The sequence below is a fragment of the Oncorhynchus mykiss genome, chromosome 13 (genome assembly GCF_057628025.1).
Source record: "Oncorhynchus mykiss isolate SJ-2025 chromosome 13, ASM5762802v1, whole genome shotgun sequence".
NCBI classification, from domain to species: Eukaryota; Metazoa; Chordata; class Actinopteri; order Salmoniformes; family Salmonidae; genus Oncorhynchus; species Oncorhynchus mykiss.
Genome location: NC_143034.1, coordinates 16,588,800 through 16,606,502, shown reverse-complemented (window position 1 = coordinate 16,606,502; position 17,703 = coordinate 16,588,800). Strand labels below are relative to the sequence as shown.

Genomic DNA, 17,703 nt, shown 5'->3' with positions numbered 1-17,703 from the left:
TTAACGTTGAAAGGGAAATGTGTTAACATAGAGAGTGGAATGTTGTGTTCAAGTTGAAAGGCAAATGTTGTGTTTGTAGTGCCTACTAGATCTATGAGCCACATAACCTACAGTACAGTATGCCTGAACAAAACAACCTAGCAATGAACATACCTACTGGGCACAGATTGGTTTAATCAACGTTGTTTCCACTTCATTTCAAATGAATTTATGTTGACCCAACGTGGAATAAACATTGAATTGCCGTCTGTGCCCAGTGGGGTTTTCCCCAACGATGTACACAGTCAAAGCAACCAAACAAGAGGAGAAATAAATACATTCACGGCAGGACAATTTCAGAGGTGGGAGTGACAGATCGCCATGGCGATGTTAAGCAATACTCTTCTGTTTTTTCAAAGAGAACCAAGCTTGAGAAACCCGGGCTGCGTTCCAGAGCCAATGTTCCATTCTCACCTATGGAAGTTCCATCCATTAGAACGCCGCTCCAGCAGGCTAAAGGGTCATTTACCTTCAACTATTTGGTGCTCAGGTCCACCGGCTGCTGCTGGTCCTCAATACTGAGGTGTGAAGATACATAGAAACACCAATGTCCTGTTTCAATACTTTTAAAAACATCCTTCTCTTCCTTGACATTATCACTAATATGATTTTCAAGGAGGAGAGGAAAGAAGGAATGCAGCATTTTTAAAAGTTTAAAACAGAGCAAGAGGACACAGGCTGGTTATTACACAGTACAAAAACGGAAAAACTCCTTATCGGGCTTCAATCTGGAACGTTTCCGTGTAACTTTGGTAGTCCTGAATGCAGCCCGGAGCACTATAAGGGAACACGATGCCAAAGACAGATGGTGGCTGGATTAAAAGAAGAGACACTGGAGAGGACGACCAAATGGACAGGCAGGTCTGACATTACGTTGAGGCACCTTTTACTAGGGGACAGGCCTCTTCCAAATCAACCCAAAACAACACAATGCTCTCTGAATGTTTTTTTTTAACGTTACTCATAATGTGTATCATGATGAACTCACAAACACACGTTGTGATTTGAGCTCACAGTGGCTAGTATGATAATCATCATCTCTTTTAGGGGTGAACAGTAACTTCCGCGTAAGTGACATTTTCCCATTGATTTCAATACATGACTAAGTGACAATTCGACTCAAAGTTAGGACTTTCTGTGTTCCAAATGTCCATACTAGCATACTACTGTACTATGTATTATGGAGCAATGTAGTGGGCAGATAGTGTTGTGTACCCAGTGGGCAAAAGCTGGTTGAAGTAATAATTACAACTAGTTTATTACCAGAACTGGTTGTAATCTGGTCCTGATAAAGTCATGTCTTTCAAGCTGGTTAGTATTGAAATTGGAATGCAAGCTTTGGTTGATTGCCTCGCTCTGTGTTGGTAAAATGGTGGAGAGTGAGTGTTACTGTACTGTGGTTATATATTTCTCTCTCTGGGAGGCTTCTCTTCTCCACACACACACACACACCGTGCCAGAATAGTCACACGATCTCTTCTCTGGCAGGAGCACTAGCACTGCCCTCCTGCTGCTTTCTGCAACAACAACAACAACTGTAGAAATAACTAACAAACTCACAAACTGTTGTTTTTTTCCTCCCACTTAGGCCTACACTAACTGGATGTGTTTTTTCCCTTCCTGTTCATGTACCGTTTCATGGGTTGTGTTTTGGGTTAACTTTGATGGAGCGGGAGTGGCGGCGAGGTCTTGGCAAGGACTCTCTCTACACTCTGCTAGCATTCCTCCCACTCACTCTGCTTCTCAGAACACTGTTTATGTTTTACCTTGAATAGAAGGGGGGTGCCAGGGGAAAGAAGTCGAGTCAGAGCTCCACCTTCAGCCCGATTTGCCACCTGGCATATGGGGGGGGGGGGGGGGACGACAAGAAGCCAGCCATCTGGTCGATCACAGATTGGGTGCATCCGAACTGACTCCCTGTTCAAGATATAGTGCACTACTTTTCACCAGGGCCCATAGGACTCCGGTTGTAGGGCGCTGGTCAAAAGTAGTCCCCTATAGGGAATAGGGTGCCATTTCAGACCAGCCATTTACCCAGCTCCCTGGTCTAACACAGCCTCACACTAAAGGGAAACTAAACGAGGGCTCTGACATACCAAAAGGGAGAGCTAGCCGATCCCAGAGACGGATCCTTCCTGATAATACTGCCTTTAGAAACCCAGTTCTAGAATGCCTTTGAGCAATCGACAACAAGGGCTGAATCCAGTTTGAACTGACAAATGGTTCAACAAGTTTGAGCACTGTATTACATGTGTAGGATGCATTTTTCTGCCAAATGTCTAGGCCTATACTGTAGTATGTTATAACGAGGTTGACAACAATACAAAGTATTCTTGCTACTTTTTCCATGTTCATACCAGGAAGAATGGAGCATTACCTCGTGTTCTAATCTAGTTGGTCTTCTGTAGGTGGAGAACACGATTCTCTCCATTCACTGTCTGAAATGGAGGAAACTAAGGAGGTGAATTCCCCCTTAGCTCAATCAGTGTGTGTGTGTGTGTGTGTGTGTGTGTGTGAGAGAGCCGAAGAAGGCATGTGTGTGTTTTGTTTAAAGCCTGAATGGGCTTGGATGTAAGATGACCCTGGTGGGACTACAGTGACCCCTCAGTGACTGGTCCTGAACTGAAGACTCTCTCACACACACACACACACACACACATTGTCCTCCCAGAGACTGGAGGCCCTCTCCTGTTTCAAAGATGACGTGACGCCCCGAGACAGGAGAGCTCGGAGACTCTGGGTTTGTTACCCTGACAGTCCTGATGGGGTTTAGACAGAGGATACCCAAACCAATGATTTTCTAACAGAGCGAAGTAAGAAGAGGAATCGGCATTCTAGAACACAGATTCTAGGACACAAGGAGCTCTTTTGGAACTGCAAAAATCTCTTCTGGACTACAAACAGGATACATTCCAGAACACAGTGTCATCATGTCATGTACAGCACCCCCCATATCCCTTCACAACTCTAACCCCCCCTCTGTTTTCAATAACCTACAATAATCACAATAGTACAATAAACGCTTTGGATTGGCAAAATACAGAATGGAATAACATTTTTAAAAACATTAAAAAGCAGCAAGAAAAAAAAGAGTACAAAGTGCCGTACAAATAGAAGCCTAATATTTGTTTTGTGTGAGTGTACTGTACACCATTATAATGAATATTTTAATATTTATATGCAGCTGTTGTATTAAAGTCTATTTTTAAGAAAACAGGTTGGTAAGGGTGCTCTTTTTGTTTCCCCTAGAGAAGAATTTGTTTGGACAGTGACCAAATCTTCTTAAAGCTTCCCCTTCTTGTTTCCTTTCCTTGTTTCCTTTCCTACATTGTTAGCAAACTGAGAGAAAGCCAAACACAAGAGTTTTATTCTGGATAATTCCATCCCTGAAGAAAGTAAAACGGGGAGTGTCAGCCTTGGTCCGTTGGCACATCGACCTGCACCCGTCTCTCCTACCTGGATGATATAAACACCCAGAATGCCCTGGAAAGTGCCAGCTGCCAACCTCGGTTCATGTCAGGGCACATTGACACACGTTACCAAGACCTGCTGAACCAGCTCAGTCATATACACTAGACACCAAACAGAAGAAATGGAATGAAACAGGGAGGGACTACCTGAACTTGTTCAATAAGAAAACTTGGTTTTCCGTTGCAAAACATTTTTGCTACCATGTGCACTAATGAATACGACCCTGGTCCTAAACAAAGAGAAAGTACCCAGAGAGAAGCAACATGTTTTAAAACATTGATTTATTTAAAACAGATGTTTGTTTTCCACATCCATGTAGTTATTTTTCCTCAATAAGAGACCGACAAGACAGTTAGGAGTACGTCCCAAATGGCACCCTATTTACTACATTGTGCAATACTTTTAACCCAAGCCCTATGGGACCTGCTCTAAAGTAGTGCACTATATAGGGAATAGGGTGCCATTTGGAACACAAACTTGGTCCAGTTGATCATTGGTCCTTCTTTAGGAAGAGTCAAAATTCAAAATAGAGCTGCAACAATTAGAGGCCCCTTCCTCTTGTAGATTTTAACAACAAAACAAACGGGTCAAACCGAGGGAAGGTATAAGACCCCATTCAAATGCTGCCCTGAAGGTTTCAGCCGGAGAAAGAGTCCAAAGCGAAAAGGAAGTGTGATGAATTGACATTAAAATCACTGACGCTACACTTCCACTTGCACTGTGATGACTCAAATTATACAGCTTCAAAATAACAAGATGGCTCCTTTGATTAGCAATTCAATGCATCTCCTTTAACAACAGCAATACCTCCCAACATTATCAAGAGGAGTAGAGCAGACTGATAGTGATGTCTGATTGGATATTTACAGTACAGGGCAGGAGCTGGTGGGTAACTAACATTGACAGTCTGACATAGACCCATTGTAACACACAACTTGGGAGTTCAGTTGTGTGTGTGTGTGTGTACCACAGTTCAACACAATGCAATCAGAAGGCATCAACTTCAATCCATTAAACACTGACAAACCGTTTCACTCCTAGTTTGTCATCAACATAACTGGCTCAGAACAATCTGTTCCCAGCACCAAAACAAACAGTTTAAAAACGTTAAGGACATTCAATGAACCCCTGTAATAAATTGTTTGAGAAGGGAAAGGTGATACCTAGTCAGTGGTCCCAGTCATTCAACTGAAATGTCTTCCACATTTAACCCAACCCCTCTGAATCAGAGAGGTACGGGGGGGGCTGCCTTAATCGACATCCTCATCTTTCGGCGCCTGTGGAACAGTGAGTTAACTGCCTTGTTCAGGGGCAGAACGACAGATTTTTCCCTTGTCAGCTCGGGGATTCGATCAAGCAACCTCCCGTTTACTAGTCCAACGCTGTAACCCACTAGGCTACCTGCCACCCCATGTTTGATTCCTCATTGTAGTTTTTCCAATACAAAAGCATTCCCACAGTGGGATTATTAAGGAATTAATGCACTTCCTGTTTGTGAGATTTACAGGAAGTATACTGGTCAGATAGAAACTATCATCATGGTTACAATACTGTCCAAAACAGACAATCATAGAGGCACCCTTTTCATCAAAGAGTAGCTAGAAGTTACCACTAACCACAGATACAGGGTCAGATTTTATTTGCATCCCCCTCATGGTTAAGGTTAGGATTAGGAGTAGGTTACTTGATTCTAGATCTGTGGTTAAGGGCAACTTCAGCCTCAAACGTCAAGCTTCACCTTCCTTCACACAAAAAGGCCAACACAGTGGTCCCTCTGCAACAGTGAATTATCTACAATAGAAATAGAATGGCTCGGTCCTCAGGCTTTCACCTGTTGGGATTCTCCTGTTTCGTTGTTTTAACGATCTAGTTCTCCCTTTATGATGTTTCGCCCACATCCTGCAATTCTCCTCCCCCTTTTGAAGGTTCCAGTTCCATGGCCCCTCCTACTTATGTTTACATCAACACTCTAGGTCAGAGGTTACTATAAATAGTGATTTGGACCTTGGTTGATATTTTCTGTTTTACAAGGGTGCTCACGATCAGGTCAACGTTGATATCTGTATCTGGGGTGTAAAGATTTGTAAAAAACGGGAGTGTCCAGCACCCCCATAATTAACCTATGTTGTAGGATGACGTTGCTATTGCATTTCTAGCCATGTCAACTTTATGATTCAGCGTGACTAAGCTGGTCCTAGATCATTGTCCCAACAGGGCGTTGGTCCAAGTCAAGGTCATGATTTGCGGTTGATAATCTGATCCTAGATCAGTGCCTCTTAACAAATAGAGCACCAGTCAAGCCTACAACTCAGAGGGTGAAAGGTTGATCCTAGAGCTGTGCATACCAGGCTATGAACACCAGTTACTGAGAGCATCTCGACTCATCCTAGATCAGTAACCCCCCCACACCCAAGGCCTCAGGTCAAGAAAGAGTCTAAACTGATCCTGGGTCAGGCCAGAAGAGCCTCCCCCTCCTCCACCCAGAGCAGGTCCAGGGCCTCTGCCTGCCTCTGTTCTCGCTGGTGGATCCTGCGGAGGCGGAGGATGTACAGTAGAATGGCCAGCAGGACCACCAGGATACAGGCAAAAAACAGGTAGTGGTTGTAGACGAAGGAGGAACGCAGCCAGTTGGAGTGGCCCTGTTTAAATGACTCTGCCTGGAGGTCCCTGTTAGAGAGGAGAGAGAGAGAGATGGATTAATAACAGACAGACACACACACAGACAGACACACAAAGTGCCTACTGACCTGAGAGGCAGGAAGCGTGTCTTAAACAGGATGGCTCCCAGGGTCCATTGCACCTCCTTGTCATAGACCAGCTGAGCAGTCTTCAGGCTGGGGTAGTCCTTAGGGAACCTGAAGCCTGAGTGGAGTACCTGGAACATCCAGGCTGACTTAAAACACTGGTACCTGGACAGGGAGAGAGGTGGTTGATGAGGTGAGGTATGCTGAGGTAAGGTATGCACAATACGCATTCCATTTTTATTAGATAGGCATTTCCAGACAGATGGTAGTAGATGAATATCTATTAGACATAGTGAGTACAGTGGTAGCCTGGGTAACTGGGGTTACAGATGAATATCTATTAGACATATTGAGTACAGTGGTAGCCTGGGTAACTGGGGTTACAGATGAATATCTATTAGACATATTGAGTACAGTGGTAGCCTGGGTAACTGGGGTTACAGATGAATATCTATTAGACATATTGAGTACAGAGGTAGACTGGGTAACTGGGGTAACAGAAGAATATCTATTAGACATATTGAGTACAGTGGTAGACTGGGTAACTGGGGTTACAGATGCATATCTAGTAGACATATTGAGTACAGTGGTAGACTGGGTAACTGGGGTTACAGATGCATATCTAGTAGACATATTGAGTACAGAGGTAGACTGGGTAACTGGGGTTACAGATGAATATCTAGTAGACATATTGAGTACAGTGGTAGCCTGGGTAACTGGGGTTACAGATGAATATCTAGTAGACATATTGAGTACAGTGGTAGACTGGGTAACTGGGTTTACAGATGGTAGTAGATGAATATCTATTAGACATATTGAGTACAGTGGTAGACTGGGTAACTGGGGTTACAGATGAATATCTATTAGACATATTGAGTACAGTGGTAGACTGGGTAACTGGGGTTACAGATGCATATCTAGTAGACATATTGAGTACAGAGGTAGACTGGGTAACTGGGGTTACAGATGAATATCTAGTAGACATATTGAGTACAGTGGTAGCCTGGGTAACTGGGTTGAAGGGTTTCTTACTTCAGTCTGGAGGAATCTGCTTGTTTAGAGAACAGCTTGCTGTCCAGACGCTTGGTGAGGGTTGACCACTTGGTGGCACAATAGTCCTGCAGACAGACAGGAGAGAACGGAGTTACCTTCTGGAAAGATCTCTTGGCGATATAAGAGCTTAAAAGACAGCCTGTTCCCAGATCTGTTTGTGCTATCGTTCCAACTCCTCGTCATGCCAAACCTGACAAGGAGTGGAGTGACAGCCTGTTCCCAGATCTGTTGGTGCTATCGTTCCAACTCCTCATCATGCCAAACCTGACAAGGAGTGGCGTGACAGCACAAACCAACTGGTACCAGGCTATCATTCCAACTCCTCATCATCATGCCAAACCTGACAAGGAGTGGCGTGACAGCACAAACCAACTGGTACCAGGCTAACTTGAAGAGAATGACAAAAGTAATTTTCTTGCCTTTCACAAAACCAATATTTTCCCTTAGATTTCTTAGGCAGTGCACAGAAAGGCATCTTCAAAGGACTTGTTTTTTTGTTGAAACCAGACTTAAAATAAATAAATAAAAATCGGGAACAAGAGGGCTAAGTGAGGAGAAACCTAACCTGCCTAGCTAATGACAGAGGAAACCCAGGTCTAGAATATTTGATCATGATAAGTTCTAGAATGATGAGCTGTGGTTACCGTGGCAGCCTTGGAGTACTTAGCGCTGTCGTACGGTCCCCCCATCCTCAGTACATCCTCGGTGCAGTAGAAGAACTCAGAGAAGCCGTAGAACTCTGAGTTGCTGTAGTCGATGGGGGCCTGGTACACCCCCCTGGGGGATCCCATGGTGCCGTTGTAGAGACCCAGGAAAGGCCTGACTGCCCCCTGGCACCGCGCCCAATCCCCCTGCCCTCTCAGGTGGACCGCACGGCCGTCCCGACGCACCACGTCTGATAGGCCGACAGGGAGGCATGGGTCCGCAAGGGGCGTGGCTTCCATCATGCCTGTCTGATCGCCTGTCAGCCTGGAGGACAACCACGAAGTGTCACGAAGGAAGGGATAGTCAGTTGATCAATCAATCATTGAGTTCTCAGACTCAAGGTGTTGAGATGAAATTGTAGCAAGGTGATGAATTTAAGAATGTGACCCTCTGTTTATGCAAGTGTGAATGTGTCTGTATATGCATGTGCCTTTGTGTATGTATGTATGCATGTATGTACAGTGCCTTTGGTAAGTATTCAGACCCCTTGACTCTTTCCACATTTTGTTACATAAAAAAATAATAAAAATTAGAATAAGTCTAAACTCAGCAATCTACACTCAATACCCCATAATGACAAAGTGAAAACAGGTTTTTAGAAATGTTTGCAAATGTATTAAAAATAAAAAACAGAAATACCTTATTCACATAAAAAAGTATTCAGACCCTTTGCTATGAGAGCTCAGGTGCATCCTGTTTCCATTGATCATCCTTGAGATGTTTCTACAACTTGATTGGAGTCCGTCTATGGTAAATTCAATTGATTGGACATGATTTGGAAAGGCTCAAACCTGTCTATATAAGGTCCCACAGTTGACAGTGTATGTCAAAGCAAAAACCAAGCCATGAGGTCCAAGGAATTGCCAGCAGAGCTCCGAGAAAGGATTGTGTCGAGTCACAGATCTGGGGAAGGTTACCAAACATTTTTTGCAGCATTGAAGGTCCCCAAAAACCCAGTGGCTTCCATCATTCTTAAAATGGAAGAAATGTAGAAACACCAAGACTCTTCCTAGAGCTGGCCTCCCCGCCAAACTAAGCAATCGGGGGAGAAAGGCCTTGGTCAGGGAGGTGACCAAGAACTCTAGAGTTCCTCTCTGGAGATGGGAGAACCTTCCCGAAGGACAACCATCTCTGCAGCACTCCACCAATCAGGCCTTTATTATAGAGTGGCCAGACGGAAGTCACTCCTCAGTAGCCCGCTTGGAGTTTGCCAAAAGGCACCTAAAGACTCTCTAGACCATGAGAAACAAGATTCTCTGGTCTGATGAAACCAAGATTGAACTTTTCGGCCTGAATGCCAAGCGTCACATCTGGAGGGAACCTGGCACCGTCCCTAAGGTGAAGAATGGTGGTGGCAGCATCATGCTGTCGGGATGTTTTTCAGCAGCAGGGACTGGGAGACCAGTCAGGATCAAGGCAAAGATAAACAGAGAAAAGTACAGAGAGATCCTTAATGAAAACCTGCTCCAGAGCACTCAGGACCTCAGACTGGGGCGAAGTTTCACCTTCCAACAGGACAACGAGTGGCGCAGTGGTCTAAGACACCGCATCTCAGTTCAAGGAGTCACTGCAGTACCGGGTTCAAATCCAGGCCGCATCACATCCGGCCGTGATTGGGAGTCCCATAGGGCGGCGCACAATTTGCCCAGCTTCGTCCGGGTTTGGCCGGGGTAGGTCATCATGGTAAATAAGAATTTGTTCTTAACTGACTTGCCGAGTTAAATAATGGTTAAATAAAAACGAGCACACAGTGGCTTCTGGACAAGTCTCTCAATGTCCTTGAGTGGCCCAGCCAGAGTTCAGACTTGAACCCGATCGAACATCTCTGGAGAGACCTGAAAATAGCTGCGCAACAATGCTCCCCATTCAACCGGACAGAGCTTGAGAGGATCTGCAGAGAAGAATGGGAGAAAGTCCCAAAATATAGGTGTGCCGAGCTTGTAGAGTCATACCCAGGAAGGCTGTAATTGCTGCCAAAGGTGCTTCAACAAAGTACTGAGTAAAGGGTCTGAATACTTATGTAAATGTGATATGTTTTTTTTTTTTTACAGTGGTAGAAAAAGTACCCAATTGTCATACTTAAGTAGAAGTAAAGACTTAATAGAAAATGACTCCAGTAAAAGTTAAAGTCACCCAGTAAAATACTACTTGAGGAAAAGTCTACAATTATTTGGTTTTAAATATACTTAAGTATCAAAAGTAAAAACATAAATCATTTCAGATTCCTTATATTAAGCATACCAGACAAGCACCATTTTCTTTCTTTAAGGATAGCCAGGGGCACACTCCAACACTCAGACATCATTTACAAATGAAGCATTTGTGTTTAGTGAGTCCACCAGATAAGAGACAGTAGGGACGACCAGGGATGTTCTCTGTTTAGTGAGTCCGTCAGATCAGAGGCAGTAGGGACGACCAGGGATGTTCTCTTGATTAGTGTCTGAATTGGACCATTTTCTAAATGTAATGAAAACTTTTGGATGTCAGGGAAAATGTTTGGAGTAAAAAGTACATTATTTTCTTTAGAAATGTAGTGAAATAAAAGTGTAAGTAGTTTAAAAATATAAATAGTAGAGTAAAGTACAGACACCCCAAAAAACTACTTAAGTTGTACTTTAAAGTATCTTTACACCACTGATTTTTTATAACTTAGAAAACATTTCTAAAAACATGTTGGCGTTATCATTATGGGGTAGTGTGTGTAGATTGATGAAGAAAAAGAAAAAGAGCCAAGGGGTCTGAATAGGTACTGTGTGTGTGTGTGTGTGTGTGTGTGTGTGTGTGTGCGTGTGTGTGCATGTATGTCCCTGCCGGTCCTACCTGTTCTTGGTGATGGTGGAGTTGACCAGCTGGTCTTCGTAGCGCTGTCGAGCCATGTTCCCCCCGAAGCCCAGGAACGTGGTGACATATACACGGTAGACGTGCTGCGTGTGCTCTGAATCACAGCCCAGGTTAAACTCTGCCAGCAGGCTCTTACCCGACTCCTCCTGTAGAGGGAGACAGAGAACCATATACATGCTAAATGCTAAACTGGCCCAAGATCAGTAGCAACTTCACCCTACTCCTTGAATAATAGCTTTGTAAAGATCTTGCCGTTAAATTATTTGCGATAAATGGGAGAATCATAAAGGCACCAAATGGAAGAAAACACATGGAAACAGGGAAGGACTACCTGAATGTGTCCAATACGAAATGCACATGTTATTTTTGTCCGTTACAAAACGTTTTGCTACGGTGTGCCCTAATGAATGCGACCATGGTGTGGAGAATCAGGACGCAGACATTATCTCCAATACATGGTGTGGTTTACAAAACCCTAACATCAGGCCTACCAGTATACACAACAACCAGTCATACCACACAAATACAATGAGAATACGAGCGCTCAGCTGGATCCTTCCTTACCTGTTCAGGTGAACTGAAGTGGACCGCGCTAGGCACCTCATAGGCTATCTGCAGCGAGGCTCCGCCCATATCCATGATGCCCACTGTACGCCGCCGGCTAATTGGGTGATGGTTCTGTGACCCTGTAGTGACCTCCACCATTGCATCATCTTCTAGGAAAATGGAGAATTGAGTGTCAGGTCAACGATGGGTAACCAACAGTCTGTTCAAAAATGCATGTCCATATACACAAACCCCGGCTTCACCCTTTGGCAAACAAGCCATCAGATGCTGTCAAATCTGGTTCATCATCATAATTAACTAGTCGGATTCAGTCTTTTACGATTATCATGTCACACTGCGCAATGTTATACCAAATAAAAATATTGATCATCCTGGCCAGATTTGACAACTTGCTTCAGTTCTGTATTTGATCTGCGCATGTGAGTGAAGTGAGTCAGTGAAAACTGAAAGTGAGAACTGGGACGAAAGTAACGCTGTTTTTTTCCTAATTACTCAGAGATCGACAGAGCTAGAGACACCATATTTTATGACACATAACTTATACATGTCCTCTACCATTAGCAACGGTAATAGCACTTCTAGGGTAAATGAGTTGAAATGAAATAGACAAGAGAACACAGAACTACGGCAACGTTACTTTTGTACCTGCCAACAGAGAGGGAGGAACACAGCTTTGGGACGGAAACAACAGCTGGCGAGAAGTGCACATTATCTACAGTATCTCCACGTTCCTAGTTTGTCATGCTCGCTACTTACTTACAAATGTACCATCAGCCATCATTGCATGTTTGTGTCAATTTGAATAATTAATGCTATAGGTTCGTAATTTATGAAAATTAACCAACCACAATACTAAACATGGGACTAAAATGGATCACATAACAGCTATATTAACCATCATTTTCTCATCTCACTTTAATGGTACGTAGTAGGAGATGTTGTTCACAATAATCACTGACTATTCATGATTAGCTCTACCAATCAGGTGCGCTGCAGCGGTCCTTGTCAGGCGCGCTTCTCGTGTCTTGATAGAATAAACGACTTCATTCTCTTCACAAACGGCAAAATCATCCTGCTCATCACATTTCCACGGCTTGACAGAAGATAACTGACCACAAGAATATATATAAGATATATTTTTAACCACTAACCTGCCGATAAAAGTTTGTGAAAAGCTGATCTGTCAAGTCAATTGATTAAGGCAGAATTGTAATGATGTCATATCATTTGCAAACATTCCATCACATGTCAATGTTTTGCTGTCATTAGAAAAGCAATATGAACTAGAGGGAGATGAGACAATGGCCCCGTGCTTAGAAGTGGAGTTGATTTTATTCCAGGTCATCAGTTTACATTGTGTTACTTTGGTCCCACCCATCTCTCCTGTAACTTCTCCCAGGCGTACACACAAGACTAGCCAGCATGATACTTGGAACCTGTGATGTCATTTAGTCACTAGATTGGTGAAGAAAAATAAATATGTTTGGAACCATTAAAGTCCTAAACAACTCCACAGCCGGAAAACACTTCCGGGTCGGTATTTTTAAACGTCACTCAAAACCACTTTTTGTTAATAACTCGGCGAAACATGTTCGGACCGGGCTGTTTTTTTCCTCTGAACGTGCGGACTTCACCACGGCGTTCTAAATTCTGTGTTATCTGAGCAAATGGGTGCGTTACTTTCACCCTGCCTCTCCCCCTATGCATCTTAGACATACTTTTCACATACAAACTTTATATGTCCGAACTCAGAATCAAATAGGCTTACCCAAAATAACATGGTCACTGTGGTAGAACGTTTATTTTCATTGATAAATGCTGAAAATGGCCATCAGGTAGCCTGATTTCAGATGTGTCCATGTAAACAGGATGATCAGGAAAACCGTTATTCTTGCAGCGCATGTAGGCTAAACGTTTAGATCAAACTATTATATTCATCTGAACATTCGCAATAATCGTGTTGTATGCATACTCCGTGCCGGCCGCGTTCCTATTGGTCAGTCACCGGGATTGGCTCGTAACACCAGCCACACTATACGATAAAGGCAAATCAATTCTGACACTGCTAGAACTTTGTCAGAGCCTACGACCGCACGTGGCGTTACTTACTAGACCCGGTCGCACTGAATGAGCCAAGACGGACGATAATCGTTTACAACCTAAGAATTTGCCCACGACGTGGACATTTGGTTTGGGACGGCAAAATTGTGTCATAACATGGCTCAAAATGATTGTTTGCGAAGGCCTTAACCTAGCCTTGAGACATGGGTATAGCCGCCATGTACGGCATCTAACGCCCTATAAAATGGTGGTTAGCGACATGTTTCAGGCCTACAGCTAAGCCATAACAAAATCCAGCCTCATCCTTTGCAGTGGACAAACAAGCGACATCATCAACGAAGCCATAACCTCACACTCACCGTACTCTGCATGGTCAAAGCGTCCCAACACAAAGTTAATACCAATCCATGCATACACACCTGCGGGCAGAAAGGCAGTGTTAACATTAACGCCACAAAGCACACAGAGGACAGGTGCAGTATATTAGTTCAATTACACCATTTGGCCTTTTCACACCAGTATATACACACTCAGCAGACACTTTTCTCCAAAGCCACTTAGTGGTGCATACAGTTTGTGTTTGGGTGATCCCAGGAACCGACCAGTGTCTCGGTACAACTGCACCATATTCCCATCAGGCTCACAGCTCTCTGTCTCACCTTCCTGTTTCCCAGAGATCACCTCTGCATGGGAGCTGGAGAACAGGAAGTCAAACTCCACTGGAACATCTCTTACCAGGTCCTCCAGGATAGCAGCCTGCTGACTGGGGAGAAAAACACTTTTTAAACCACTGTTAGAGATGTATAAATCAATGCTCTAAACCTCCCACAGATCTCTAGGGGGGGGGATCCTGTGCTTGACCCCCTGCTGACCGTTGGACCCTGACAAAGTGGAGGTGGAGGGCTGAGGCCTACCTCTCAGGCAGCAGTCTCATGCCAGCAGTACAGAGGATATAGAGAGGAGTCTCCTTGTGTTTCTTCCTGGGGACATGGGTGGCAGCGAAGGAAAGGAGGGGGTGGAGGTAGTCACTGGCCTTGGCTGGGCTCAGCGCCATGGTGGAAATACCTGGAGAGGAAAGAGAGAGAGGTTAGCGATAGCTGAGTTGAGGACGAGGCAGTGGCCTTGGCTGGGCTCAGCGCCATGGTGGAAATACCTGGGGGGGGGGGGAGGAAGGAGAGAGAGAAAAGCGAGAGAGGTTAGCGATAGCTGAGTTGAGGACGAGGCAGTGGCCTTGGCTGGGCTCAGCGCCATGGTGGAAATACCTGGGGGGGGGGGGGAAAGGAAGGAGAGAGAGAAAAGCGAGAGAGGTTAGCGATAGCTGAGTTGAGGACGAGGCAGTGGCCTTGGCTGGGCTCAGCGCCATGGTGGAAATACCTGGGGGGGGGGGGAAGGAGAGAGAGAGAGACAGAGAGGTCAGTGATAGCTGAGTTGAGGACGAGGCAGTGGCCTTGGCTGGGCTCAGCGCCATGGTGGAAATACCTGGGGGGGGGGGGAGAAAAGCGAGAGATGTTAGCGATAGCTGAGTTGAGGACGAGGCAGTGGCCTTGGCTGGGCTCAGCGCCATGGTGGAAATACCTGGGGGGGGGGGAGAAAAGCGAGAGAGGTTAGCGATAGCTGAGTTGAGGACGAGGCAGTGGCCTTGGCTGGGCTCAGCGCCATGGTGGAAATACCTGGGGGGGGGGGGGGGGGGGGGGGGAGGAAGGAGAGAGAGAGAAAGAGAGAAAGAAAGAAAGAGAGAAAGAGAGAAAGACAGAAAGAAAGAAAGAAAGAAAGAAAGAAAGAAAGAGAGAAAGAAAGAGAGAAAGAAAGAGAGAAAGAAAGAAAGAAAGAGAGAAAGAAAGAAAGAAAGAGAGAAAGAAAGAGAGAGAGAGAGAGAGAGAGAGAGAGAGATTAGCGATAGCTGGGTTGAGGATGAGGTAGTGGCCTTGGCTGGGGGGTAACAGGGCAGATTCACTATTTCTCTGTCAATTCTACAGTTCATTTAGTGGGAACAAAGCAGCTGCTAACTGCTTAGTAATTGCGGTCCCACTCAGTCCCCGGTCCCACTCAGTCCCAGTGTGTTCAGGTATCAGGCCAATAAGGGGGTAATGGAAAGAATGTTGCGATAAGGAGCAGGTTGAGGACATGTGGCCTGACAACATGGGAAAACAGGTAGAAACCCTCCACACTGTATGACAACAACTAACTTCTTCTGGGGTGCCACGCCCCTACATGGTGAACATGTAGGTAACTTCCAAAATAAAAAGGAAAGACATGAGTAAATGAGGGACAAAGTATACTGAAAGCAGGTGCTTCCACCCAAGTGTGGTTCCTGAGTTAATTAAGCTATTTACATCCCATCATGCTTAGGGTCATGTAGAAAAACACCCAGTTGCTCGTTATTTTGGCAACCATGGCTAGAACAAGAGGATCTCAGGGACATTGAAAAAGGGGTCCCAAAGGAGCTTAGTGGGTTTAAAGTGTGTGTGTGTGTGTGTGTGTGTGTGTGTGTGTGTGTGTGTGTTTGTGTGTGTGTGTTCAGATCTCAACCCAATTGACCACTTATGGGAGATTCTTGGGCTGCACCTGAGATGTTTTCCACCACCACCCAAAACATCAAATGAAGGAATTTCTAATGGAAGATCCCTCTAGTAAAGTTCCAGACACAGATTGTAGAATCTGTTCTGGCAGTTGTAACGGCTCAACGCCCTACTAAGACACTTTCTGTTGGCGCTTCCTGTATTTTGGCAGTTACCGGTAACTAGCTACTGTATGTTAGCTCTCCCTGTACCAGAGGTAAAGAGGTAGAGGGGCATCTGACAGAGTAAAGACAAATCGTTTCTGCTGTGATGTGGCGACGGCATTGGAGAGGATAACATCCTTTTCTCCTGGTCATTCAACAGTTACGTTGTTCTCTGCTGTGATGTGGAGACGGCATTGGAGAGGATAACATCCTTTTCTCCTGGTCATTCAACAGTTACGTTGTTCTCTGCTGTGATGTGGAGACGGCATTGGAGAGGATAACATCCTTTTCTCCTGGTCATTCAACAGTTACGTTGTTCTCTGCTGTGATGTGGAGACGGCATTGGAGAGGATAACATCCTTTTCTCCTGGTCATTCAACAGTTACGTTGTTCTCTGCTGTGATGTGGCGACGGCATTGGAGAGGATAACATCCTTTTCTCCTGGTCATTCAACAGTTACATTGTTCTCCCCCGCCCCCACTCTTTCCTCACCTAACCCCCCTCACCAGGTTTGATCTTCTTGACCACAGGGTGGCGGTCGTGGTCCCTCATCTGCCTGATGTCCAGCAGGGTGTGGAGGTTTCCATGGTGGGGGGGCCAGTAGTACACATACACCCTGGAGCCGCTGCTGCCGCAGTCCACCACAATCCCATAGTTTAGAGCTGCGTTGGTGACATCAGTAGCCTCCATGGTCTCCACAGATGAGAGGTATCTAGGGGTGATAGCGGGAGATGGAGAGAGAAACATGTTAGACACCATACACTATGAATGCAGAGTCTGGGTTGACTTAGTAGTAGTGCAGTGCAAACACTTTGCCTGGTGTGTGTGTGTGTGTGTGTGTGTGTGCCTGTTTGTCTCTCGCTCTCTCTTTGTCATTCTGTCTGTCCATTCATCTGACGTCTCACTCACTTGTTGACGTGTCCCCTGTGGCGCTGGGGCCCCCAGAGCTCAGTCTGGTAGACCCCCAAGAAAACCAGGGCAGAGCAGGTGAGAAACACCAGGAAGAAGGCCCTTTGCCTGGGCACACAACCCAGAGACAGCAAGGACACACTGCAGTACCAGGAGGCTGGCAGGCATGAGAAAGTGATCCTGGAGGAGGAGGTTTGCATTACTTTCATAGATATAGCCTACTACAACATAACGCATAGACACGCACAGTTATTACATTACTAGTTCTGTATAACATAACACTGTGGTAACATTTCAAACAATCATAAACATTAGACCTCTTCACCTAAACACATGCTGAAGTTCACATCCTGCCATCACGTGAACACAGCAGTCCAGTTAGTGTGTGTTGCCTCGTGGTCCTTCTGAAGAACAACCAGTTTGTGGTCCAGATGTTGTCCTTTGAGAACACTATTACACCAGTGTGCCGATTCAATTTTTGTTCAATTTTTTTTTTATCCTCTCTGATCCATCACCTGGGAAGAGTGTTTATGGACACACCACCCCCGGTCCAGCTCTCCAGACACACCACCCCCGGTCCAGCTCTCCAGA

General features: G+C 45.2%; 1 protein-coding gene across 10 annotated transcripts in view; it reads right to left on the bottom strand.

Annotated features, from left to right (window-relative positions):
• Positions 1-3,774: 3,774 nt before the first annotated feature.
• LOC118940329 (ectonucleoside triphosphate diphosphohydrolase 7) overlaps positions 3,775-17,703 on the bottom strand; it is a 17,044-nt gene continuing 3,115 nt past the window's right edge. For 5 of the 10 annotated variants that reach the window (XM_090195458.1, XM_090195454.1, XM_090195456.1 and 2 more), the window contains exons 3-13: positions 17,113-17,292; positions 16,710-16,915; positions 14,396-14,546; positions 14,141-14,244; positions 13,841-13,900; positions 11,418-11,569; positions 10,833-10,999; positions 7,952-8,276; positions 7,287-7,372; positions 6,258-6,419; positions 3,775-6,177 (exon numbers count right to left, since the gene is read on the bottom strand). In XM_090195458.1, coding sequence (XP_090051584.1) covers positions 5,961-6,177; positions 6,258-6,419; positions 7,287-7,372; positions 7,952-8,276; positions 10,833-10,999; positions 11,418-11,569; positions 13,841-13,900; positions 14,141-14,244; positions 14,396-14,546; positions 16,710-16,915; positions 17,113-17,292 — 1,810 coding nt within the window. In that variant the 3' untranslated portion in view covers positions 3,775-5,960. The remainder of the gene's footprint in view (positions 6,178-6,257; positions 6,420-7,286; positions 7,373-7,951; positions 8,277-10,832; positions 11,000-11,417; positions 11,570-13,840; positions 13,901-14,140; positions 14,245-14,395; positions 14,547-16,709; positions 16,916-17,112; positions 17,293-17,703) is intronic. The other 5 variants (XM_090195463.1, XM_090195459.1, XM_090195461.1 and 2 more) reach the window with 1 other exon arrangement.